The sequence below is a fragment of the Rana temporaria genome, chromosome 2 (assembly GCF_905171775.1).
Source record: "Rana temporaria chromosome 2, aRanTem1.1, whole genome shotgun sequence".
NCBI lineage: Eukaryota > Metazoa > Chordata > Amphibia > Anura > Ranidae > Rana > Rana temporaria.
The window spans coordinates 310,441,434-310,466,953 of NC_053490.1; the positions used below are offsets into that span (position 1 = coordinate 310,441,434).

General features: G+C 44.7%; 1 protein-coding gene across 1 annotated transcript in view; it reads left to right on the top strand.

The window, feature by feature from the left end:
• CD53 (CD53 molecule) overlaps positions 1-11,269 on the top strand; it is a 52,026-nt gene extending 40,757 nt beyond the window's left edge. The window contains exon 8 of the mRNA XM_040337378.1: positions 10,360-11,269. Within this exon, the coding sequence (XP_040193312.1) occupies positions 10,360-10,434 (75 nt within the window). The 3' untranslated portion in view covers positions 10,435-11,269. The remainder of the gene's footprint in view (positions 1-10,359) is intronic.
• The last annotated feature ends 14,251 nt before the right edge of the window (positions 11,270-25,520 follow it).

Genomic DNA, 25,520 nt, shown 5'->3' on the forward strand with positions numbered 1-25,520 from the left:
GATCTCCTGGTTGTGGCTAGCAATGTTGTTCTATCACGTGTCTTCTATACCCCCTCCCTTCCCCCCACTTCCCTCCCCTTCCCTTCCCTTCCCCTCCCTCTTTTCTCCTTTTCTCCTTACCTCTTTTTACTTTCTATATTTAATAATGTTACCCGGTACTAGATCACAACCATGTATCAATTGCCTTAGACTATCACGATCTTGAAACAACAATTACTAGCTTTATTTGACCTGTTCCGCTGGACCTTTCTGACCTTCTGTATGTATTGATGTCCATATACTGTATCAATGTCAAATTTAATACTTTTAAATAAAAACCTTTTTACTGTAAAAGTTGCATAATACGATCCCGAGAGGATATGACTGAGAACCTATAAATGTCACTAAATTCAGACCAGTCATCCTCCGTGAGAGGAATGTCCTGGGAGGTTCACTTCGTCTGAGAAATCAAATTTTTTTTTTTTTTTTTACTTGGAAAAAACGATTTTATTGTAAAAGCATATGCATGGTACATAAATCGACATAAGCCATTGTGGCCAAAACAAAGGTAATACATAAACTCATTGGGTTATCTCAGTGACACAAACATATAATCACAGCAGGGGTGGGTCCAGCTGAGAAATCAAATTTAAAACTCCTTTCCCGCATACGTGTTCCTGGAAATGAACCCAAAAGTAAAAGTGTCAATATGTGAATCGGAAGATTATTATTAGAAGGAGAGATTAGCAATGGAAACTTATGTTCTTTCATAACAGGTTTAATTTATTCAGGAGCTTACTGTACAGTACTTACTGCTGCACACAAGTCTCCAGCTTGCAAGCACTTCTGTATACAAGTAGTCGCATGAATTCTAGTGCGATAGCCCTTTCTGTAGATTTTTAGAAACAATGTCTTGGGTATTTTATGTCTGACATCCTTCAAAACATTACAGTTCAGTTTTAGGTCTTGTTCCCTTAGGCGTACTACAGAGTACGCCGTTACCACCCCTAGGAATTCACAGGTGTTCCATCATGCATCCCAGTGCAGGCAGTCCCATTGATGTTAATTGGGATACAGCGGTTGCATGGGCACAAAGTTGCTGTTCCCAATTTGACATCTGTACAGGTCCACAGCCCTAAATGCAGTGTGCATAAAGGGCTCCATGCACCTGCATCTGCATGGAAGTCAGATTGGGAGCAGCTGCTTTGTATTTGTGCAGCCACTGCGTCCTAATTGACATGAATGGGACTGCCTGCATAGAGATACATGGAAACACTGTGCATTCCTGTGTGGGTAAACACAACCCTTGCAAGGATGTACTCTGTGGTACACCTGTGTGAACAAGGCCTTATCCTAAGTTGGAAAAAAAGGGAGTCGCGCTAGAAAAATATATAGTAAATTAATAAGGTACCAATGTGATATAGAAATTAATTGATAAAAATACCAATATAGTGTGAACAACAATAAATTAATAAGTGAAGACTTATATGGTATATACTGAAATCCTCATAGCAGTGTCAATGCATCAAGGTAGTCCACAGTGTAGTATATGAAAAAAAAGGGGAAATGGGCTGAAGACATAAACACAGTCCCAAATAAAGTGATGAAGCAGCAGTGAGTCCCAAAGGTGCTAGACAAATCCACAGTGTAGTGATTGGTACCAGACAGGAGACCTCCACCCACGAGTAACACTGACTCTTACTGCAAATCAATTTAAAAACAGCATGAAAAACAGATATCCAATCTCCACAGCAGGAACAGGTTCAATCATCCGTCCAACAGTGAAGCCTCAGTAACGAATAGTCCCCACTAGTACCAGCCCGATGCAATACTCCTCCTCCATGTGTTCACCTTTGGGACTGTGTTTGTGTCTTCAGCCCATTTCCCCTTTTTTTTCATATACTACACTGTGGACTACCTTGATGCATTGACACTGCTATGAGGATTTCAGTATATGCCATATAAGTCTTCACGTATTAATTTATTGTTGTTCACACTATATTGGTATTTTTATCAATTCATTTCTATATCACATTGGTACCTTATCAATTTACTATATATTTTTCTAGCGCGACTCCCTTTTTTTCCATGTATTTGTTTGATGTTGTATGACATCTTGAGACGCAGCTGTTACACATTTTTTTTATCTTGGTATGCGCAATATTTTCTTTGTTTTGCATATCCTAAGTTGCAATCTGATTTTTAGATACTGCTTTTGCACATTTAACTTAGCCTCTATATGCCATAATGTATAATTTTTCCTTTATTTTTTTAAACACGTTGATATTCAGTAGATTTTGGGGAATATTTTTCATTCAATCTTTTTACAAGAGTTGAAAAAAAAAAAAAGAAACTGCGCTAAGAAAAAAATTGCAAACTTTGGAAACCACAAGAATTGCTCTAAACATGAGTTGAAAGCAGCAAACCTTCTGTAAAACACCATACAGTGAACAAACTAGGAAAAAATATAGTCGCGCTAAACTTATAAATATTACAAATATTAATGTAACATTGTGAATTTACAAACACTAAAAAGTGAGCATACATGTCGAGAGTGAGCACAATGTAATGTTCGAAAATTGTTTTTAGGGTGAACCTCTGCTTTAACTGAAATCACGGCTTATTCCAAAGACACCCAAGATATGATGTATCACCAGTCAACACACTTCGTGGATAATCAGACCCGTGTGGAAATAGCATGTAAGAGACATAATGCTTCCATAGTGTAAAACCTTATGCCGTGTACACACAACCGTTTTTCACGATGTGAAAAAAAGAGATTTTTAATACAGCTTACCTGTAAAATCTTTTTCTTGGAGTACATCACGGGACACAGAGCGGCATTCATTACTATATGGGTTATATGGAGTACCTTCAGGTGTAGACACTGGCAATCTCAAACAGGAAATGCCCCTCCCTATATAACCCCCTCCCATAGGAGGAGTACCTCAGTTTTGTAGCAAGCAGTATGCCTCCCAAAATGGTCCTCAAAAAAGAGGGGTGGGAGCTCTGTGTCCCGTGATGTACTCCAAGAAAAAGATTTTACAGGTAAGCTGTATTAAAAATCTCTTTTTCTTTATCGTACATCACGGGACACAGAGCGGCATTCATTACTATATGGGATGTCCCAAAGCAATGCTTACAATGAGGGGAGGGAGAACATCTCCAAGACAAAAGGATTTAATTTAGAGATATACTCAAATCATAATAAATCCAACTTAGTTGAGAAAAATAATTTTAAATTTTAAATTTAACTCAAAAAAGAGGAGCCCCCGGAATCCGAGGGTCTCAAACTGCAGCCTGCAGCACTGCCTGCCCGAAGGCAGTATCAGTATTCCTTCTTACGTCCAACTTGTAGAATTTTGTAAACGTGTGGACAGAAGACCAGGTTGCCGCCTTGCAAACTTGAGCCATAGAGATCTGGTGGTGTGCTGCCCAGGAGGCGCCCATGGCTCTAGTAGAATGAGCCTTTAATGATACTGGAGGAGGCAACCCTTTCAAGCCGTAGGCCTGAGTGATTAATTGCTTAATCCACCTAGAAATGGTGGACTTTGCAGCTGCCTGCCCCTTCTTGGGCCCATCCGGTAGAATGAACAGCACATCTGTTTTCCGGATCTTCTTTGTAGCTTTAAGATAGGCCTTCATGGCCCTGACAATATCCAAGGTATGCAGCAACCCTTCCTTTCTGGAAGTAGGTTTAGGGAAGAAGGATGGTAATACCAAATCCTGGTTCAAATGAAAACTGGATATGACCTTCGGTAGGAAGGAAGGATGAGGGCGGAGAACGACCCTGTCCTTATGAAAAACAAGATATGGTTCCTTACAGGATAAGGCCGCTAGCTCCGAAACTCTTCTTGCGGAAACTATGGCAACCAAAAATACTAACTTCCTTGTCAGTAGAACCAAAGGAATTTCAGCCAACGGCTCAAACGGTTGTTTCTGTAAACTTGACAGAACAAGATTTAAATCCCACGGACAAAGCGGGGATTTAACTGGAGGTCTAATACGTAAGACCCCTTGAAGGAAGGTCTTAACCAGCGAGTGGGTGGCCAGCGGCCGCTGAAACCACACTGACAGAGCAGAAATCTGTCCTTTGATTGTGCTTAATGCCAATCCTTTATCCACTCCTAGCTGGAGAAAACTTAATACTCTATCGATGGTAAATTTGCGAGAAAGCCATCGCTTGGACTCACACCAGCCTACATAGGCCTTCCAGACCCTGTAATAAATCACCCTAGAGACCGGTTTCCTGGCTCTGATTAGGGTAGAGACTACTTTCTGAGACAGACCTCTACCCCTGAGAATCAGGGATTCAGCTTCCAGGCCGTCAAATTTAGATGCCGTAAGGCAGGGTGGAGGATCGGACCTTGCGATAGCAGGTCTGGCCGTAGAGGAAGAGTCCAAGGGTCTCCCACTACCATCTTTAGGATGAGTGAGTACCATGCCCTTCTGGGCCATGCTGGAGCTACCAGGATGACTGGTATGTGTTCCACCCGGATCCTGCGCAGCAGGCGGGGTAGTAACTGGAGCGGGGGAAACGCATAAAGAAGTTTGAACTGATGCCAAGGGCAAACCAACGCATCGGTTCCGCAGGCCATCGGATCCCTTGAGCGGGATATGAACCTGTCTAGTTTCTTGTTGAGTCTCGATGCCATGATATCCACGTCCGGCACTCCCCATCTTTGGCAGAGTGCTTGAAAGACTTGTGGATGCAGAGACCATTCCCCCGGCCATAGAGTCTGGCGGCTTAAGAAGTCCGCCTGAAAGTTGTCCACTCCTGGAATGAATATTGCCGATATGCAGGGCACATGCGCCTCTGCCCATAGGAGAATCAAGCTCACCTCTCTCTGAGCGGCTTGACTCCTGGTTCCCCCTTGGTGATTTATGTATGCCACGGCCGTGGCATTGTCTGATTGAATTCTCACCGGGAACCCCTGCAATTTTGACGTCCAAGCCCTGAGGGCTAGTCGAGCAGCTCTGAGCTCCAAGATGTTGATGGGCAACTGCTTCTCTGGCTTTGCCCAAGTACCTTGGCGAGTGCAACCATCCAAAATTGCTCCCCAGCCCATCAGGCTGGCGTCTGTGGTCACTATCTTCCAAGCCACTGGGCTGAAAGACTTCCCCTTCAGTAGATTCTGAGGGTCTAACCACCAACACAGACTTTGTCGGACTCTTGATAAGAGCGGCAACGGGATATCCAAGGCCTGTGGCCTTCTGCTCCATGCTGACAGGATGGCTGCCTGTAGGATGCGAGTGTGGCTCTGGGCGTATGGTACCGCCTCGAACGTGGCCACCATCTTGCCTAGTAACCTCATACATAGGCGAATAGTCGGTTCTTTCTTGCTTAGAACCAGTAGGATTAATTCCTTGATGGCTTTTACCTTCCTCAGAGGTAGGAACACTCCTTGTTGTTCTGTGTCTAATCTCATGCCGAGATATTCCAACTGCCTTGTGGGCTGGAAAGCTGACTTTTCTCGATTTAGGACCCAGCCGAACCTCTCGAGGTATTGGACCGTGAGGGCCACTGCTCGCTCCAAGCCGGGAGACGAGTGGTCTATGACTAGGAGGTCGTCCAGGTATGCTAGGATCGTGACCCCTTGGATCCTTAGCTTGGCTAGGATCGGAGCTAGGACCTTCGTGAACACCCGGGGGGCCGTAGCCAACCCGAAGGGAAGCGCCACGAATTGGAAGTGACGCGAAGCCACCATGAAGCGTAGATATCTTTGATGTGGCTGATAAATTGGAACATGAAGGTAGGCATCCTTTATGTCTATGGACGCCATGAAGTCGTCCTTCTGGAGTGTGGCAGCTGCTGACCGCACGGATTCCATCCGAAATGAGCGGATCTTTAGATATGCATTTACCATCTTTAGGTCCAAAATTGGCCTGACATCTCCATTGGATTTTGGGATGATGAATAGGTTGGAGTAGAAACCCAGCCCCTGTTCCAGGACTGGTACCTCTACTATTACTTCCTGGGAAAGTAGATGATCTAATGCCGATCTTAATGCGGCTCCCTTTTCCGGATCGTTTGGAATCCTCGACTCCTGGAAATGAGGAGGAGGAAACCTTAGGAAATCTAATTTGTAGCCTGTGGCCACGGAAGACCGTACCCACTCGTCGGGAATGCTGGCTTCCCAAATCTCTGAAAAGAGTCGCAGCCTTCCCCCCACCTTCGTGGGTGGGGGCGCCCCTTCATAAGGTTGGCTTGGGGGCTGGTTTTGCTGGTTTGCGAAACCACTGCCTTTTGCCTCTAACAGCCTGTCCTTGTGATTTGCTGTTGAAGCCGAAGTTTGCTTTTGCAGGAGGCCGTCGATACTGCTTGGCATTAGAGGGCCCCTGCCCAGGGGAATACTGTCGTTTAAACGCAGGCCCCTGAACCTTCTTCTTAGTTGGCAAGAGAGTACTCTTGCCGTTTGAAATGGTCTGAATGTATTTATCTAGGTCTTCTCCGAAGAGTCGTCCTCCATGGAAGGGGAACCCTACCAGGAGCTTCTTGCATGGGGGCTCAGCCTCCCAGCTTTTTAACCATAAGAGTCTTCTCATATGGATAAGGGATAACGATAAACGTGACGCTTGCTGGATAGAATCCTTGATTGCGTCTACCGTAAAACATATGGCCTTAGGGACATCCGAAAATTCTTCTGCCTGCTGGGCAGGAATAAGTTTAAGCATCTGCTTAAATTGATCCGATAATGCTTGAGCGACCCCAATCGCAGCCACAGCTGGCTGTACTACTGCCCCTGCAGTAGTGAAGGAGTTCTTAAGTAGTGCTTCCAAGCGCTTATCAACTGGATCCTTGAACACCTGTATGTTTTCTACAGGGCATGTTAACGATTTGTTAACACATGAGATGGCTGCGTCCACTGCAGGAGTAGCCCATCTTTTGGAAATTTTTTCTTCCATAGGATATAGGACAGAGAACTTTTTAGGTGGTAAGAAGATCTTATCTGGCTTGTTCCAATCTTGGAACAAAACTCCCTCTAATAGAGGATGGATCGGAAACACAGCATTGCTTTGAGGCGCCCTCAGTGAGCCCAAAGCTGAAACCGTCGATACCTGGAGATCTGGTACTGGCAAGTTGAATGCCCTATGGACCAAGTCCGACAATCCTTGAATCCACCAGCTCTCCCTCAGGGAGACTGCCCCAGACTCCTCTGTATCCGGATCTTCGATCCCTGAACCTACTTGGTCCTTGTCCAAGAGGTCGTCCAATTCCCCTGAGGAAAGGACCTCCTCTTCTGAGGGTCCGCGCTCGGGCGACGGAGATCTATTCCGCTTACTGCCCCGCATAGCTGCGGCTATCATTTTACCCATGCTTTTCTGCATCTCTTTTAAAGAGGTGAGTAATACCTCCTCCGTGACCATCTTAGGGTTGGACTGACCCGCGTCAGCTCCAGCCCCAGATCCCGATGGCCCAAAGGCTCCCTGTGGGGAAAGCAGCGGCATAGCTTTGTCCGAGACCTCAGACTCTCTGGGGGAATCCCCACCTCTTGTACCCTTGTTTTTTGATGCCATGGTACAATACCGAGGTACACCTGCTACTTATTGGTACCTGGGACTTATAAATAGTTAAATGCCCAAACACCTGTTTGGGGGATAAAAAATGCTTCCTCTCCCCTAGATGACACTTTTTTTTTTTTTTTTTTTTTTTCAAAAAAAAATCTTTTTTTTTTTTTTCAAATCTAGGAAAGAAAAAACATTCTGTCCCCCTGAGTAGTATTGCAAGAAAAACTATGAGATGGAAAAGAAACAGCCTATTCCTAGGCTTGAAAACAGTCTTTCTGAAGACTGCAATATTCTTTCTGGCCACTGTGTGTCCTCGGCGCCCCGTGCTTGCCGTTCTGCTCTTTCCTCCTCAGTTCCAAAGTATTGAATGAGCTATATGGAACAAACAAGGAAGGGCCGCCCCTTCCTTAAGCCACTGACCCGCCCTTCCCCCCCAGCAATCTCAAACAGGAAATGCCCCTCCCGACAGGGGGGGGGGTGGGGTTGGGAGGAAGGGACCTCTCTGCTCCAGCAAACTACAGCCTGCAGCCTGGAACCATGAGGAGGTCAGCGTTTTGCCTGCTTTGCAGGCTCTGAGGAGGAAGACTGAATGGAGCATCGCCTGGAGGCTTGCAGGTAAGCACAGCTCTCTGACACACACATATACTTTTATATCACACAGGCCCCACTCAATGCTTTTCCAACACTACAAGGGAGGTCACATCTTATGGGGAATAATACATATAGAGCCATCCTATCTTTATGATATGTGACTAGTTTGCCAGATGCAGTGCATAACTTTAGGCATGTCCCCTGTGACCCCCCAGAAAAAACCTGCTAAGAACCAAGTTCCGCAAGTTTTCCCCTCACTTACCTGCTCCATGCCGCAGGACTTTGCCAAGCAAGAGGCCCAATCTTCCCCCATCTCGGTGGGGATGTCTAGACCTTCAGGCCCTGGGTTCCTATGAAGGATCCACTGTCCTGGGCCCATATAGCACTCTGGCAACAGAAACATTAGGCACCCAAAGGTTTCTAAGTTCTGGGCCCAGGGTCCAGCTCTCTAAAAAGAAAAGCATTATGGGCTATACCCCAAGGGTTTGGGGTCCGGTTACTGACCACTTTAGCGCTGAGGCTTTTTTGGACAGAACCGGTTAGCTCACCTAATCCCAAGGATGCGGAGGCAAGCTAAACCATGACTAACACCTAAGACACTGGCGGAAAAACTGAGGTACTCCTCCTATGGGAGGGGGTTATATAGGGAGGGGCATTTCCTGTTTGAGATTGCCAGTGTCTACACCTGAAGGTACTCCATATAACCCATATAGTAATGAATGCCGCTCTGTGTCCCGTGATGTACGATAAAGAAAATAGAGCAAGTTCTACATTTTTAACGGGCATTTTTCTCGTCGAGAAAAATGCTCTGGAGCATACACACGACCGTTTTTCACGACCAATTTAAAAAATTTAATTTTTCTCGTCATGAAAAAACGTCCGTGTGTACGCGACATTAGAGTTTAATTTTAAAAAAAGTAAAACACAGTAGCACACTTACAATCTTAGTACGATAAAAGAGCCTTAAGCCTGCTGTGCCGGGCCAGACACAAACAGGCAAACCTGTCCGTTTGGATGTTACGAGCAGTGTAGGTAATGACGTCAGTGTGTCACTCCGCTCCGCCCTACACCCTTTGTAATAAGGTTACATCGTCTAGGTGCCCCTGGATGACGTAACCTTATTACGAAACACGTAGGGTGAGCGACGTGCTGATGTCATCACCTACACTGCTCGTAACATCCAGACGGACGGGTTTGCCTGTTTGTGTCCGGCCGGCACAGCAGGCCTAGACCCCTTTCACACTGGAGGCACTATAGCGTTAAAAATAGCGCCTGCAATACGCCATTAAAAATCTGTCCCCATTCACTCCAGTGTAAAAGTTCAAGGGGTTTTCACACTGGGGTGGTGCGCTAGCAGGATGGTAAAAAAGTCTTGCTAGCCGCATCTTTGGAGCAGAGAAGGAGTGGTGTGTTTACCGCTCCACCTCCGCTACTGCCCATTAAAATCAATAGGACAGCGCGGCTATACTGCCCGCAATGTGCTGCTTCAGTGGTTTTAACCTTTTCTCGGCCGCTAGCGGGGGTAAATGTGCCCCGCTAGTGGCCAAAATGCGCCGCAAATCCGGCCATAGCGTCGGCGGTAAAAATAGCTGCGTTTTACCGCCAACGCTATGGGCGGCACAGTGTGAAAGGGCTCTTAATGCTCTTTTATCGTACTAAGATTGTAAGTGTGCTACTGTGTTTTAATTTTTTCAAATTAAACTCTAAGGTTTTACACTATGGAAGCATTATGTCTCTTACATGCCATTTCCACACGGGTCTGATTATCCACGGAGTGTGTTGACTCGTGATACATCATATCTTGGGTGTCTCTGGAATAAGCTGTGATTTCAGTTAAGCTACTCCGGATCCTCTGTCACGGGGGATCACAGAGCTCTGGTAAGCAGGATTTTTTCTTATTTTCGGTGGTGGATTTCACATTGGCTTCTTTCCAACATCTGAGGAGTCTCTACTTATGGATGAACTTTATTATAAACAATAATTTTTGCTCGGGTGGACAGTTCTCATGGATTTACATTTAATACTCATGAATTTATTTATTTTTTTGATTATTCACATATATGCTCACTTTTTAGTGTTTGTAAATTCACCATGTTACATTCATATTTGTAATATTTATAGGTTTAGCGTGACTATATTGTTTTTCTCAATTTTTTTTCTATATTTACGAGAGTTAAATGTTTAGCAATATACAGATGTAAATGATAAAGTGTTATAATTTTCAGTGATGGAAAATAAGCTTTTGAGAATGACGGGATGTTTTTTTTTTGTGTTTTTCAGGTATTAGGAATGTCTTTTGCACTGACTTTGTATTGCCATATTTCCAAAAGCAGCGGCTCAATGAATGCAAAGTGATTAGATAAATCATTTTTTTTCTTCCATCGCAATAATTCATTTTTTTTTAAAACCAAGACTGCATCTCAAAACTGATATTAAAAATATGTACATTTTTATATGCTATCAACAGCCTACAACTGGGTTCCAAACATACTTTACCATGCCTAAAGCTTACCATACAAGTCCTCTGAAGGAAAAAAATAAACTTCTGCATTACAACTTTCAAGGGTTCTGTTCATAGGCTACTGGTTGTTAATTATATAACAAACAAAGATATTATAGGAGTAAATACTATGTATATTTCATAGGCCATGCCCATTGCAACTCATTTCAAATCGCTAGCCCAAAGTTTATTGTAGCCCCTGTTAGTTGCAAATGACCCCTAGAGAATTGGCTCGTACACATGTATGGATTTACCTTCTCTCACTTTTGTATACCACAGAAAAACACATTTTTAACCTAGAACTATATTTTCATTTACTATATGTTAAAAGTTATTCGTATTACTCCGGTTTTAATGGTTCTTTATTTAACACAATTTGAATCTTTTAAAAAAAATCTAATGATTTGACACGGACTTAAATAATCCTGCCCATAATTATAGTCTTTGTTTACAGAAAAATAACTATTTTAAATCCAGAGAGCGTGTGACAGGTTAACAAAACTATATTCCACAGTGCAATTTTTTTGTACATATAAAATAATGGGAATGTATTGCATTTTTGGCTGTACGTTTATAAAATTATAGCGGTGTAACCAAAATGTATGTATGCGTATACATTTATATTACTTTCTCTACTTTTTCATATGACCTTTTTTGTACTTAATATTTATTAAACTGTGCTTACTACTTGTTCTAGTTGTACATTATTTCCAATTAATTAAAGGCATAACTTTAATATAGCACTTACAAAGAACACAGCATAGCAAGAGAATCTCAACTATAATAAGACATCAATATTACCCTGTATTATACTTTGCAAGTGAATTTTTCTTACAGCTTAGTGAATGAGGTGGCGTTCTGACTTCCATCATCCAATCATGTGCAAACAAAATTCAGTTTTTGTTCTCCTTGCACACGATTGGCTATTCTTTGCAATTCTTTTTTTCAAATTTCCTAACCTCTAGGGAAAATTCCCTTGCAAAGTGGACAGCCTATCTGCCTAGTACCCATATGCCTTTGTGCAGGTTGTACATTTCAGACACTTGTGCTTTGAAAAGCTTTGGATTTGTTGAAATGGGCTGCAGCACTCAGATCTAAACAGGCATCAATCACAAAGAAAAAGCCAACATACTAGCTGCTAAAACATTCCAAATTTCAGCCAGTATTGGAGTTTTATTTTTAACAGCTGCTGTGCAGGTTTCACTAAACAGGCTGGCTAAATTGTATGACTATATGCCATACAGTTGTACTGGAATGCAGCGTCTACAAAATGTGTGGTACACACAATTCTTTTAATAAAACATATTCCAGTATAAAGTTGTTTACTTTGTAGTCCTGTTTTGTGGCACTTGTTCCAGAGACTTATAACTGCAGAAGGATCCAGTTTCCCCAAGGTTCAAGCAGTTATCAAGTCACCCCCCAGTTTCAATGAGCCTACAGGCCAATTAGATTTACAAACCCTATCTAGCTAACAATTGTCTAGCGCCAACATGCATTTTTCTCGTATACTTGCATCATAACGTCTTGAAACGCACAGGTTTCATCTATCCTCTCTTACGTTTCCTAGAAGATAAATATACTGGGCATGTCTTCAGCTGTAACCAGCCTTCAAAACAAATGGCATATGCCAGAAACTGGTTGTTCATTTGCTCCCTGGCCTTCTACAGTACATCTGCACTGATTAACGTCTTGCACCCCTGGGACTTAATGTTGAAATAAAAGGTCGATTTTTTTTGCTATGTTTGACTTTTGCAAACTATAAATACAGTGGAACCTCGGATCGTGAATAACGAGCGTTTCGCAATACGAGCACTGTATTAAAAAAATCCTAACTTGTGTTGTCTCGCAAAACAAGCAGGATTCAGGCCAAAGCGGTGTGCAGTACTGCGTTTGGCCTGAGGTGGGGGGGCGCCGGAGCCAAGCGGTGCTGAACGGCGCCGATCACAGCCGATCGTTCGGAAATGCACAGAAAGGCCCGAGGACAGCTCGACTGACCTTTGGCAAACCTCGGGAACTGAATCTTTCAGATGTTTGCCGAGGTGACCTCTGGCCTTTCCTTCCGATTCCGAGGCTCTCCGGTCGATTCCGAGGCTCTCCGCCACCCCCCACCTCTGGCCACATGCGATATTGCATGCCATTGAAGTCAATGCGGAACAATTTTTTTTTTAGTTTCCATTGACTTCAATGGGGAAACTCACTTTGATATGTGAGTACTTTGGATTACGAGCATTCTCCTGGAATGGATTATGCTCGTAATCTGAGGTTCCACTGTACATATTTTCTAAGTGCAAACTGTTCAAACCCCATTGAATCTAGATGCATACAAAAGTATTTGGTTGTGCACACATGCAAGTCCTTGAGTAGAAAGTGTAATGGGGGAAGGGGAGAAACCCCCCCCCCCAAAAAATAAAAAGTAAAACTGCTCCAATGCTGAATTTAAGGGCTCTATTAATTATTTTGTGGACTAGGTAAACCATGAAATATGTCAACTAAATGTGAATTCTCTCTAAGCACCAAATTAAGAAAAAATACCACAAAAATGATTTTTTTTAAACAAAATTTGGTGTGGGGTCCCCCTAAAATTGATACCAGGTCCTTCGGGTTTGGTATAGATTTTAAGGGGAACTCCACGCTAAAATTAAAAAAAAATGGCGTGTGGTCCCCCCAAAAATGCCTACCAGACCCTTATCCGAGCATGCAGCCTGGAGGTCATATTAAGGGGGAACGAGCACCACCCCTCCTGAACCATACCAGGCCACATGCCCTTTAACAATGGGAGGGTGATTTGGGGTGCCCCCAAAGCACCTTGTCCCCAGGTTGATTGGGACAAGGGCCTCTTCCTGATAACCCTGGCCGGGGGTTGTCAGGGTCTGTGGGTGGGGGGAGCTTATCGCAATCTAGAAGCCCCCTTTTTTTTAAGAGAGCCTCCAGACTCAACCCCCCTATGTGAATGGGTATCAGATACCCCTACCCATTCACCCAAAAAGTGTAAAAAAATACAAACCACAGATTTTGACAAAACCTTTAATAAAAATCACAGCGATCTACGGATCTTAAAAAAGAATAAAAAATACTCTGCCTCGATGAGAGGGTTCCCGTCGACTGCTGTCTCTTCGCTTTGACAGGCGTTATATTGGCAAGGGCGGCGGCGCCCAGTGACGTAACCGGGTGACCCTGCCCCTTCTTACATCACGTGATGTCAGAGGGGGTGGGGACTCCAGGTGACGTACCCGGGTGGCCCTTGCCTATCAAAGAACTGTCAAAGCGCACAGACAGGCGAAGTGTTTTTATTTCTTTATATTTTTTGGGTCTGTCGGGCATCGTGATTGACGATGGATTTACATGGTGGGACCCTTTTTTTTTTTTAAATAAAGGATTTGTCAAAATCGGTCTGTGTGTTGTATTTTTTGACACTTTTTTAGTGAATTCATAGGGGTATGATGTACCCCCCAGATGCGGACAACCACCGGCCAGAGTTGTTGACAAAAGGCCCTTGTCCTCATCAACATGGGGACAAGGTGCTTTGGGTGGAATTTTTGTCTGAATTCGGACCTGAAATGGTCCAGAAGACACGCAAGACACCTGTGCAATTCGCTCTGGAGCTGTCCCAGAGCAGTCTAAACTGGCACCATTGAGAGACTGTCACAGTCTCCGGACATGCGAACTGGATGCGGGGAAATCCACATCCAATTTTCAATAGTGTGAACCCAGCCTAAAGGTGCAAGCTTCATCACGGTCTCCTTTCTGGCTTCACTACCTTCTGAGTTACTAACCAAGAACATGCATGTAGGGCTTTCAGACTCATGGAAAGTTGCTTGTTCCAGATCTGTGACTCACCAGGTTATGATAGTCAAATTGAAATTTGATAGTAAGATTGAAATTGAGAGAGCCTGCATTTTGTATCTTTACAAAAAAATAAAACAATACCAGTCCAGTTTTTGTTTTCACAGTTTCACTTTAAGCTCAAAACTAAACCCCAAAAAAAGTTTTACTAAAAAAACAGCTTTTAAACAAGCTAAATCCATTAAAGTAAATAGGGAGGGAATATTCTGTGATCTTGTGATGAAACTGAAACTTAACAAAAACACATGCGAGTTATAACAAAAATCCATTGGTTTAAATTTCATAATTGCTAAACTGATAACTTTACAAGTTCTTATGAAAGCGAGAAAGCTTGTCTAAGTAGTCAGTTAAGGCAACAGGCTTTATGAATTAAAGAAAAGAAAAAGATTTATAAAATACTAATAGACCTTACAACATGATCTAATTGTTACAAGCACAAGGTTTTATACAAGGTTTTATACACATAGAAGAGTAAGCTGTGCTAATAACTTGTGCGTATTATGGTATTAGGTAAAAGCTTAATCAAGCTATGTAATTACTAGAATAAATCTGATGAACATGAACTAATTACAATATAAAATTCTTCCTTGTTTTTTCCTATGTACAACACCAGCTTGCTAGAGCATGAAGCCACACCCTTGCCATGCATTTTATGGATCCTGGCCTTCCAGTAGAAACTTTAAAAAGCCCTAAGTGGGTATACAAAATTAGGGCCTGCATTGATTGTAGCTTGTTGGCATATCTTGAGATATCTTGACCTGATGTTCTCATGTGTCTGTCTGCCTGACATGTTCTACCTAGGTTTACTAATGTGGGGGAAATTCAAAAAAGCTGCTGCGCCACAGTTCTGGGTTAATGCCTTTTGTAAATGTATTTCACGAAATTCATAAAGAATTTGCGACTCTATTGGCTCAGACAGTGAGGTAGTCCTAAAATGCATTACATTTACATTGTGTGCCAAATTCAAAATAAAATACTGACAGTTTGTATCTTAGGAAAGTAGAGTTAATTAAGAATAACTGTCTTTTTGCACATTTTGCGAAAGTGTCACTTTCAGAACACGAGAGACACCTTCATAAAATCTATTTATGAATTCCAGGGATAGTGTCCATGGCTTAAAGCTATTTAGGATCAGGTAAAGAAGTCTCCCTGCCACGTTCTGAGTCATGCACAGCAATCTTTACATGTGACAGAGCTCTAAACATGAATGTTCTTTTCTATCCACAAATTAGAGTATGCATATGGACCAAATTGCAACAGTACTCAATACAACATGCTTGCATGCAATATGTATTTTTTAAAGGCACCAAGTTAAAGCATTTGGCTACCTGATAAAACCTAAAAAGAAAAAAAAAGTGGAGTAACTGTGCCTAAATCACAATTTTATTTTAATCTGAGCCATCAATAATCCCCTGCAAAAAGGGGATTTTTTAATACAGCTTACCTGTAAAATCCTTTTCTTGGAGTACATCACGGGACACAGAGCGGCATATTCATTACTATGTGGGTTATATGGAGTACCTTCAGGTGATGGACACTGGCAATCTCAAACAGGAAGTCCCCTCCCTATATAACCCCCTCCCATAGGAGGAGTCCCTCAGTTTTGTAGCAAGCAGTATGCCTCCCAAAATGTTTCCCATAAGAGGGGTGGGAGCTCTGTGTCCCGTGATGTACTCCAAGAAAAGGATTTTACAGGTAAGCTGTATTAAAAAATCCCCTTTTCTTTCTCGTACATCACGGGACACAGAGCGGCATATTCATTACTATGTGGGATGTCCCAAAGCAATGCTTACAATGAGGGGAGGGAGACATCTCAACCAGGAGATCTAATTCAGAAAGTATTCTTTAAATCATAATAAATCCAAATTAAATCCAACAAAAAAATTATTAATCTGATTAATTCAATTAATTCATTAATTAACCAAGGGTGCCCCGGATCTCGAGGATCTTAAATCGCAGCCTGCAGCACTGTTTGTCCGAAGGCTGCACCGGCCCCTTCTTCTCACGTTCAATTAGTAAAATCTTGTGAACGTGTGGACCGATGATCAGGTTGCTGCCTTGCAAACCTGAGCCATAGAGATCTGGTGGTGTGCTGCCCAGGAGGCGCTCATGGCCCTAGTAGAATGGGCCTTAACTGAAAAAGAAGGGGAAACCCCTTCAAGCCGTAGGCCTGACTAATTAACTGCTTAATCCATCTAGAGATGGTAGCTCTTGCCGTAGCCTGACCCTCTAGGGTCTTTCCGGCAGGATGAACAATGTATCCGTCTTATGAATCCTTCTGTAGTTTTCAGGTAGACCTTCATGGCCCTGACAATATCCAAGGTGTGCAGCAAGCCTTCCCTTCTAGAAGTGTGCTTTTGGAAAAAAAGGATGGGAGAATCAAATCCTGATTCCAGAAAAAAACTGGACACCACCTTAGACAGAAAAGACGGATGCGGCCGGAGAACCACCCTGTCTTTATGCAAATTGAGGCATGGTTCTTACAAGACAAGGCTGCCAGCTCTGAAACTGTTCTAGCGGAAGCCATAGCAACCAAAAAATACCAACTTCCCAGTCAGTAATACCAACGGAACCTCTGCCAGAGGCTCAAAGGGCTGCTTTTGCAGAGCTGACAACACAAGATTCAAATCCCACGGACAAACCGGAGATTAGATGGGGGATTAATGCATAAGACCCCCTGTAAAAGACTAACCAAAGAGTGCGTGGCCAACGATCAACAAAACCATACTGATAAGGCAGAAATCTGTCCTTTAATAGTATTTCAAGGTCAACCCTTATCTACTCTTATCTGGAGAAAAAACGCAATACCCTGTCAATGGTGTATTTGCGTGGAAGCCATCTCTGGGAGTCATACCAGCTCCCGTAGGCCCTCCCGACCCTGTAATAAATTACTCTGGAGACTGGTTTACTAGCCTTAATCAGAGTAGAAATAACCTGGCTAGACAGGCCCCTACCCCTGAGGATCAGGGATTCAGCCGCCAAGCCGTCAAATTTAGATGCCGTAAGGCAGGGTGGAGTATCGGACCTTGAGAGAGTAGGTCTGGGCGAAGTGGGAGGGTCCAAGGTTCCCCCACTGACATTCTCACGATCAGTGAGTACCACGACCTCCGGGGCCATGCTGGGGCTATCAGAATGACAGGTCTGTTCTCCACCCTGATCCTGCGCAGCAGGCGGGGCAGCATCTGTAACGGGGGGAAGGCGTACAGCATACTAAACGGATGCCAAGGACAAACCAACGCATCGGTTCCACAGGCCAGAGGGTCCCTTGATCGGGACACAAACTTGTTCAGCTTCCTGTTGAACCTTGATGCCATGATGTCCACATCCGGAAATCCCCATTTCTGGCAGATTTCCTGAAAGACTTGGAGATGGAGGGACCACTCCCCTGAAATCAGTTGCTGGCGACTCAAGAAGTCTGCCTGTAAATTGTCCACCCCTGGGATAAAAACCGCCGAGATGCATGGAACATGCGCTTCTGCCCATAGAAAAATTAAGCTCACTTCCCTTTGGGTGGCTCGACTCTTCGTGCCCCCTTGGTGGTTTATATATGCCACCGCCGTGGCATTGTCGGACTGCACTCTCACTGGAGACCCTTGCAGTTTGGATGTCCAGGCTTTTAAAGCTAGGCGTGCCGCCCTGATCTCCAAGACATTGATTGGCAGCCGTCTTTCCGACTCTGCCCAAATCCCCTGCTGGATCTGCCCATCCAAGACTGCTCCCCAGCCCTTCAGGCTGGTATCTGTGGTTATCAACTTCCAGATGATGGGACTGAATGATTTTCCATTTAGGAGGTTCAGAGGCTTTAGCCACCAGCAGAGACTTTGCCGGACCCTTGATGGAAGGGTCAATGGAAGATCCAGGGCTTGTGGATCTTTGTTCCAGGCTGACAGGATGGTTGTCTGCAGGATTCGAGTGTGTGCCTGAGCATATGGCACCGCCTCGAAGGTGGCCACCATCTTTCCTAGTAACCTCATGCACAAACGGATAGTGGGCTGCTTTTTGCTTAGCACTAACTGGATCAATTGTTTGATCCCCCTGAATTTCTCTAAGGGGAGAAACACCCTTTGCTACTTTGTGTCTAGCAGCATGCCGAGGTATTCCAATCGCCTTGTAGGCTGCAAAGCCGATTTTTCCGGGTTCAGAACCCAACCAAATACCTTGAGGTACTGAACCGCCAGGGTTACTGCTCGACTCAGGTCTGAAGCAGAGTGATCTATGATCAGGAGGTCGTCCAAATAGGCCAGGATCAAGACTCCCTGGGTCCTCAGACTTGGCCAAGATGGGGGCCATGACCTTCGTAAACACACGGGGGGCCATAGCCAACCCGAAAAGGAGAGCCACAAATTGATAGTGGCACCCCGCGATAGCAAAGCGTAGGAACTTTTGATGCCCTTGGAAAATTGGAACATGAAGATATGCGTCCTTTATGTCTATCGAGGCCAAAAAATCGTTCTGCTGCAAAGCTGCTGCGGCAGAGCGTATGGATTCCATCCGAAAGGACTGAATCCTCAGGTAAGAGTTTAAAATCTTTAGATCCAGGATGGGCCTTACATCGCCGTTGGGCTTCGGAACGATAAACAGATTGGAGTAAAAGCCTAGCTTGTGCTCCTGAACTGGTACCTCTATGATTACCCTTTGATCTAGAAGACGATCCAAAGCTGTTAGCAAGGCAGCCCTCTTTACCGGATCGCTTGGAATCCTTGATTCCTGAAAATGTGGAGGGGGGAACTCCCGAAATTCTATCTTGTAGCCAGCCGTCACTAAGGAAAGAACCCATTTGTCTGGGATCTTGGCTTCCCAAACTTTTGCAAAGAATCGAAGCCTTCCCCCCACCTGATTGAGTGGGGGCGCCCCTTCATAAGGCTGATTTGGGAGCCGGTTTAGCTGGTTTGCGGAACCATGGTCTTTTACCACCAGCGGCCTGTCCCTGCGACTTATTAGCAAAGTTTGATCGTGCGGGAGGCCGTCGATACTGCCTGGGGCCAGAGGGCCCTGGGGCTGGGGATTGCTGCCGCTTGAACGTAGGGCCTCGAAATCTCTTTTTAACTGGTAAAAGAGTACTCTTGCCACTTGATATTGTCTGTATGTATTTATCGAGATCTTCCCCAAAAAGCCTACCTCCGTGAAAGGGAAAGCCCGCTAAAAGCTTTTTACACGGAGTCTCGGCCGACCAATTCTTTAGCCACAAGAGCCGCCGCATATGTACCAGAAACAGCGACAGACGGGAAGCTTGTTGGATGGAGTCCTTTATGGCATCCACCGCAAAACACAGAGCTCTAGGGAGGTCGGCCAGATCCTGCGCTTGCTGAGCCGGGAGCTCCCTTAACATCTGTTCTGTCTGGTCCTTTAACGCCTGACAGACGCCTATAGCAGCAACTGCCGGTTGCACGACTGCTCCTGCTGTAGAAAAAGATGCTTTCAAAAGGGTCTCTAACCGCTTATCAACCGGATCCTTGAACATTTGTATGTTCTCTACCGGACAAGTTAAAGATTTATTTACACAGGAGACTGCTGCATCCACAGCAGGAAGCACCCATTTCTTAGAAAAACTCTCCTCCATGGGGTACAGAACAGAAAACCTCTTTGGAGGCACAAAAATTCTATCGGGCCGAACCCAATCTTGAAAAATCAAGTTCTCCAACAAGGGGTGAAGCGGAAAGACTGCGTTACTAAATGGTGCTTTCAAGGAGCCCAAGGACGATACAGCAGGAATCTGAGGCTCTGGTAATGGCAGTTTAAAAGCTGAACGGACCATATCCGTTAGATACTGAACCCACAGACCTTCTGCTTGGGAGACCGAAAAAGGTTCCTCAATAGCGGACTCCTCAATATCTGAACCTTCTAGGTTCTGCTCTGTTTGGTCTTCCTGGGATTCAAACTCCTCAGGGGAGAGAACCTCAACTTCTGAGCACACCAACTTAGGCGACGGAGACCTAGCCCTCTTTTTTCCTGCAAGAGAATTATTAAGTCAATCTCTGTTCTAACCCGTTCAGGGAGACAGCTAGCATCTCGGGTGTAACAAACACCGGAGCAGGTAGAATGGGGCCAGCCGCAGCACCCACCACACCTGATGGCTCCTCAAAGGTGGCGTCTGCTAATTTTGCAGGGGAGGACAAACCCGGCATGGCCTGACTAAGATCCTCAGAACTAGAGGGGGAACCCTTCTGTTTCTTTGTATTTTTAGCACTCTTAGTCCCCGAACCTTTAGGGCCCATGATACAATACTGAGGCACTCCGCTAGCAACAACTGACTGTTGTAGCAAGGAGGAAAAAAAGAAATATATACACAGTTTAAGGCAGGAAAAAATATCCCCTTAATGCCAAGGACGGCCGCGTTTACCCCTTCCCTTTATATATTATATTTTCTTTTTTTTTTTTTTTGAATATATATATTCTTTTTTTTTTTTTTTACAGGCACTGTTCCTTTAAGAAAAAAACTGTGTTAGTAGCCAACCTGCTGCTAGAGACCCTTGGCTTAACAAAAAAACAAAAGGGTTTTTAGCTTCCTTTTTTTTTTTTTTTTTTTTTTTTTTTTTAGGTCAGTGGGGAGCCTAGCTCCAGACCAGCAGGTCTCTTTACCGCCACCAGGTGTCGCTCGACCGCCGCTCTGTGCCACGTTCTGAGTCCCTCCAGCCAGCAGATGCTCCTCACACTGACCGGAGGACAGATTGTCAGCCGAAGATAATAGCGAGGGGAACGCCCCTTCCTCCTCGCTGACGCTGCTACGGTCCCCGCCCGTTCCGTGCGCGCCCCTATATCACGCGCGCGCGCGAGAGAGAACACACACCCCACGAGGAGAGGCGCAGCAACGCCAGCGGCGTGACAGGACACAGCTGCTTGGCCGCAATGCAACACCTGACAAGGCAAGTCCCTGGCCATTTTTAGCACAGCTTAAGCCAGGGAAACACGGGGGTGGGCTGATCCTTGTTAGTCCCAGGGAACCAGGAAAGGAGCCCCTACCCCCCAAAGCCATGCGGAGCAGCAAACATATATACATAATGGCAAACACAGTTAGTGGTGGGGGATACACTAGAATGTGGGAGGTAACCATCCTGTCTAGCAGACATAGTGGAAAAAGTCGCCCATGCAGAGCATCCCAGGCTGTCCCAACTAGATTTCCCACACTGAGGGACCTGTCGACGAACCAAGTTCCGCAGGCCCCTCTCTTACCTGCTCCACGCTGCAGGGTATTGCAAAAGCAAGAGGCCCAATCTTCCCCCATCTCCGTGGGTTCTGTACCAGACCTTCAGGGACCCGGGTCCTGGCAGGAACCCCACTGCCCTGGACCTATACAGCACCCTGGCAACAGCGCCTTTTGGACTTTAGAAAGTTCAAAGTTCTGGGCCCAGGGTCCAGCCCTCCGAAGAGAGGCATTATAGGCAAAACCCCACGACTTGGGGCCCGGGTACTGTCCACCTTGGCTCTGAGGCACTTTGGACAGATCCGGTATAGTCTACCTAGTCCCAAGGACATGGAGGCAAACTAATTCGTGACCAACACCTAAGACACTGGCGAAAAAACTGAGGGACTCCTCCTATGGGAGGGGGTTATATAGGGAGGGGACTTCTTGTTTGAGATTGCCAGTGTCCATCACCTGAAGGTACTCCATATAACCCACATAGTAATGAATATGCCGCTCTGTGTCCCGTGATGTACGAGAAAGAAATGAACACACCTCACATGGGATCTGTAGGTGGGCACTAAGGCATATTTGGCAGAAATTGCACCCTTTTTGCATTTTAGAGTATAACCTTAGCTTTGACTGACCTACATTTTTAATGGGTCAGTACTTACATTTATACATTTTTGCAGGGCCTTTTTTCAGTGGGAATGCAGTTCTGGCACCTCCTGGACTGACTGTATGTAATGGCAAGGGGTGCTGGTGTGTGCTGCAGGGTGTTGATGCTCACTGCTGGGGATCTATTTTTGCGGGGGTCTTATGTTGCTGGGGGGTCAGTTGTTGCTGAAAGAGATGTACTGTTGGGAGAGGGGTCTATTGTTGATGGTAGCCAGAGAGTCTTAATGCTGGCTGTGCGGAGATCTGTTGATGCTGCCAGGAGTCTATTGTTGCTGGGGGGAAATTTTGTTGTGGTGGTCCATTGTTGATAGGGGGGATCTATTGTTTCTGGCTGCAGGGGATCTATTTTAAGGTTTTTCTTGATATCATTACCAAAATCCATACAAATTACTTAGCACCATAAAATGATACTTGGTTCTATATTGTCTAAAAGGGGCGGTTCTGGGAGGTGGGTAGGGGGAGTTCCTGCACCTATTGTCTGAGGAAAAAAAGCCCTGCATTTTTGTGATATGCAAGGCCTTTTTAAAAGAAAAAAAAACATTTGAGAAGCAGGATATGACCCATTCTACCCAGGATTGTCAAACCCACTTTATATGAATGGATCATTTTTCATTTTAGTGTTATGCAAAATAAAAGTACAACTGATTGTTCATCAACAAATTAATTGTTTCTAAGTATTTAGCTTTGTATACTAATTTATGTGGTTTATGATAGGAATGTTAGAGCTGGCTCCTGACATAGTTCTAAAAAAATCAACACCGAAAATCATATTTGGCTTAGCTACTTTGCTGTTCATGTACATTGATTGGTCAGCAGATTTGTAGCATCAGATAATTTTGTCTTTTTACTGAATCCTCAAACCAAGATACGACGGCTTTTGGCTTCGATCCGACAGGCGTACGGCTTCGTACGCCTTCGGATCGTAGGTGTAACACTTCCCGCGCCCGCTGGGTGGAGTTTGCGTCTTTTTCCGCGACGGGTATGCGAATTAGCTTTTTCCAGCGATTTACGAAGGTACGTGCGGCCGTCGCATTCTCTTATGTCGTCGCTAGTCGGCTTTTCCCGCCGTATAGTTAAAGCTGCTATTTCTTGGCCTATATTTAGACTTGCCATGTTAAAGTATGGCTGTCGTTCCAGCGTCGAATTTAAAAAAAAAAAAATTTTCGTAAGTCGTCCGTGAATAGGAAAGGACGTAACTCACGTCGACGTTCAAAAAATCACGTCGGTGCGACGTAATTTCGCGCACAGCATGGCAGGAAATTTCAAAACGGAGCATGCGCAGTACGCTCGGCGCGGGAACGCGCCTAATTTAAATGATCCACGCCCAATTTGAATTAGGCGGGCATGCGCCGGAGGGATTTACGCTACGCCGCCGCAACTTTACAGGCAAGTGCTTTGTGAATCAAGCACTTGCCCGTAAAACTTGCGGCGGTGTAACGTAAATGCGATACGTTACGCCACCGCAGATGTCTCTGAATCTGGCCCTATGTTTTTTTTTTTTTAACAAATACCTGTGCTAATTGTAATGTGAAGTCAACATGGACTTATTAAGAAAGACTGATGCAAATTGAAAAGAAGGAAATGTCCAATGAAAACTGGACATTTGGAAGAGCTGACCGTACACACAGTTTGCATCACTGTTGTTTTTTTGACCTAGGTTTTATATATATATATATATATTATATATGCATAGCTAATGCACTGTATATCTACACAATGTCTTACTGGGTTTCAAAGCTCTTAAAAAAAAAAAAACCTGTGGATTTCTGGGGCTTTTAAGTCTCTCCCTTCCATTGGGGCACCAATGTAAAGAACTGAAGAATCTGCACCATTTAAAGAAATCAATATACTTAAATAATTCCAGTTGTCTTTAATCCAGTGAAATTATGTCACAGATCCTCTTTATTCAGGTCTTCCTGTGTTGGTGGGCGGGCCCTAAACGCTGCAGAGCAAAGCACCATATTGACGTGGCACCTCTCTCTGCATCATTTTCCTGGGAGTCCAAGGTGGGGGGGGGGCAGATACTTAACTCTGGGCACGTAGGTTGAATGACACTGGGCACCATTTAAACTTGAGTACGAGTAGCACTGGATCCTCCGACACTTGAGTCTGTGGGGAACAGCACTTGGGATAGTGTGATTAGAGCAGCTGAAGCTGCTATTTATTTTTAGTTTATCTTGGGGACTACATTTTAATTTGCCCAACCCGCAGCTGGGCTTTAAAATGTTCAATCTAATGAGAACTGTATCTTGGAATATACAACATATTTACTATTTTTTTTTTTGGCTCTTGCACATGCTAAAAGCAAATACCACCCTTTATCCATGGTATTCTTCCCTTAGAAAACAGTTGTTTTGCCTGCAGTATGGCACGTTTTTGTCATTGTAATTAAAAAGTCTATTAAATTCTCCCTTTCATTTTTGCTTCTTTATTTACATAAAAAGTTATATACAATTTAATCATCTGCATTAGCTCTTAAAATGTTAGCATGTTCTGAAATGTGTTTACAATTTCCAATTATTGCTATTTAGATTGAGTTATAATCATGGTTGTCCCGATACCACTTTTTTAGGACCGAGTACAAGTACCGATACTTTTTTTCAAGCAGTCGCCGATACCGAATACCGATACTTTTTTTAAATGTGTCCCCAAATGCAGCCATGTCCCCCACATATGCAGCCATGTCCCTCTAGCCATGTCCCTCACATATGCAGCCATGTCCCTCTAGCCATGTCCCTCACATATGCAGCCATGTCCCTCTAGCCATGTCCCTCACATATGCAGCCATGTCCCTCTAGCCATGTCCCCCACATATGCAGCCATGTCCCTCTAGCCATGTCCCTCACACATGCAGCCATGTCCCTCTAGCCATGTCCCTCTAGCCATGTCCCTCACATATGCAGCCATGTCCCTCTAGCCATGTCCCTCACATATGCAGCAATGTCCCTCTAGCCATGTCCCTCACATATGCAGCCATGTCCCTCTAGCCATGTCCCTCACATATGCAGCCATGTGCCTCTAGCCATGCCCCTCACATATGCAGCCATGTCCCTCACATATGCAGCCATGTCCCTCTAGCCATGTCCCTCACATATGCAGCCATGTCCCTCACGTATGCAGCCATGTCCCTCTAGCCATGTCCCTCACATATGCAGCCATGTCCCTCTAGCCATGTCCCTCACATATGCAGCCATGTCCCTCTAGCCATGTCCCTCACACATGCAGCCATGTCCCTCTAGCCATGTCCCTCACACATGCAGCCATGTCCCTCTAGCCATGTCCCTCACACATGCAGCAATG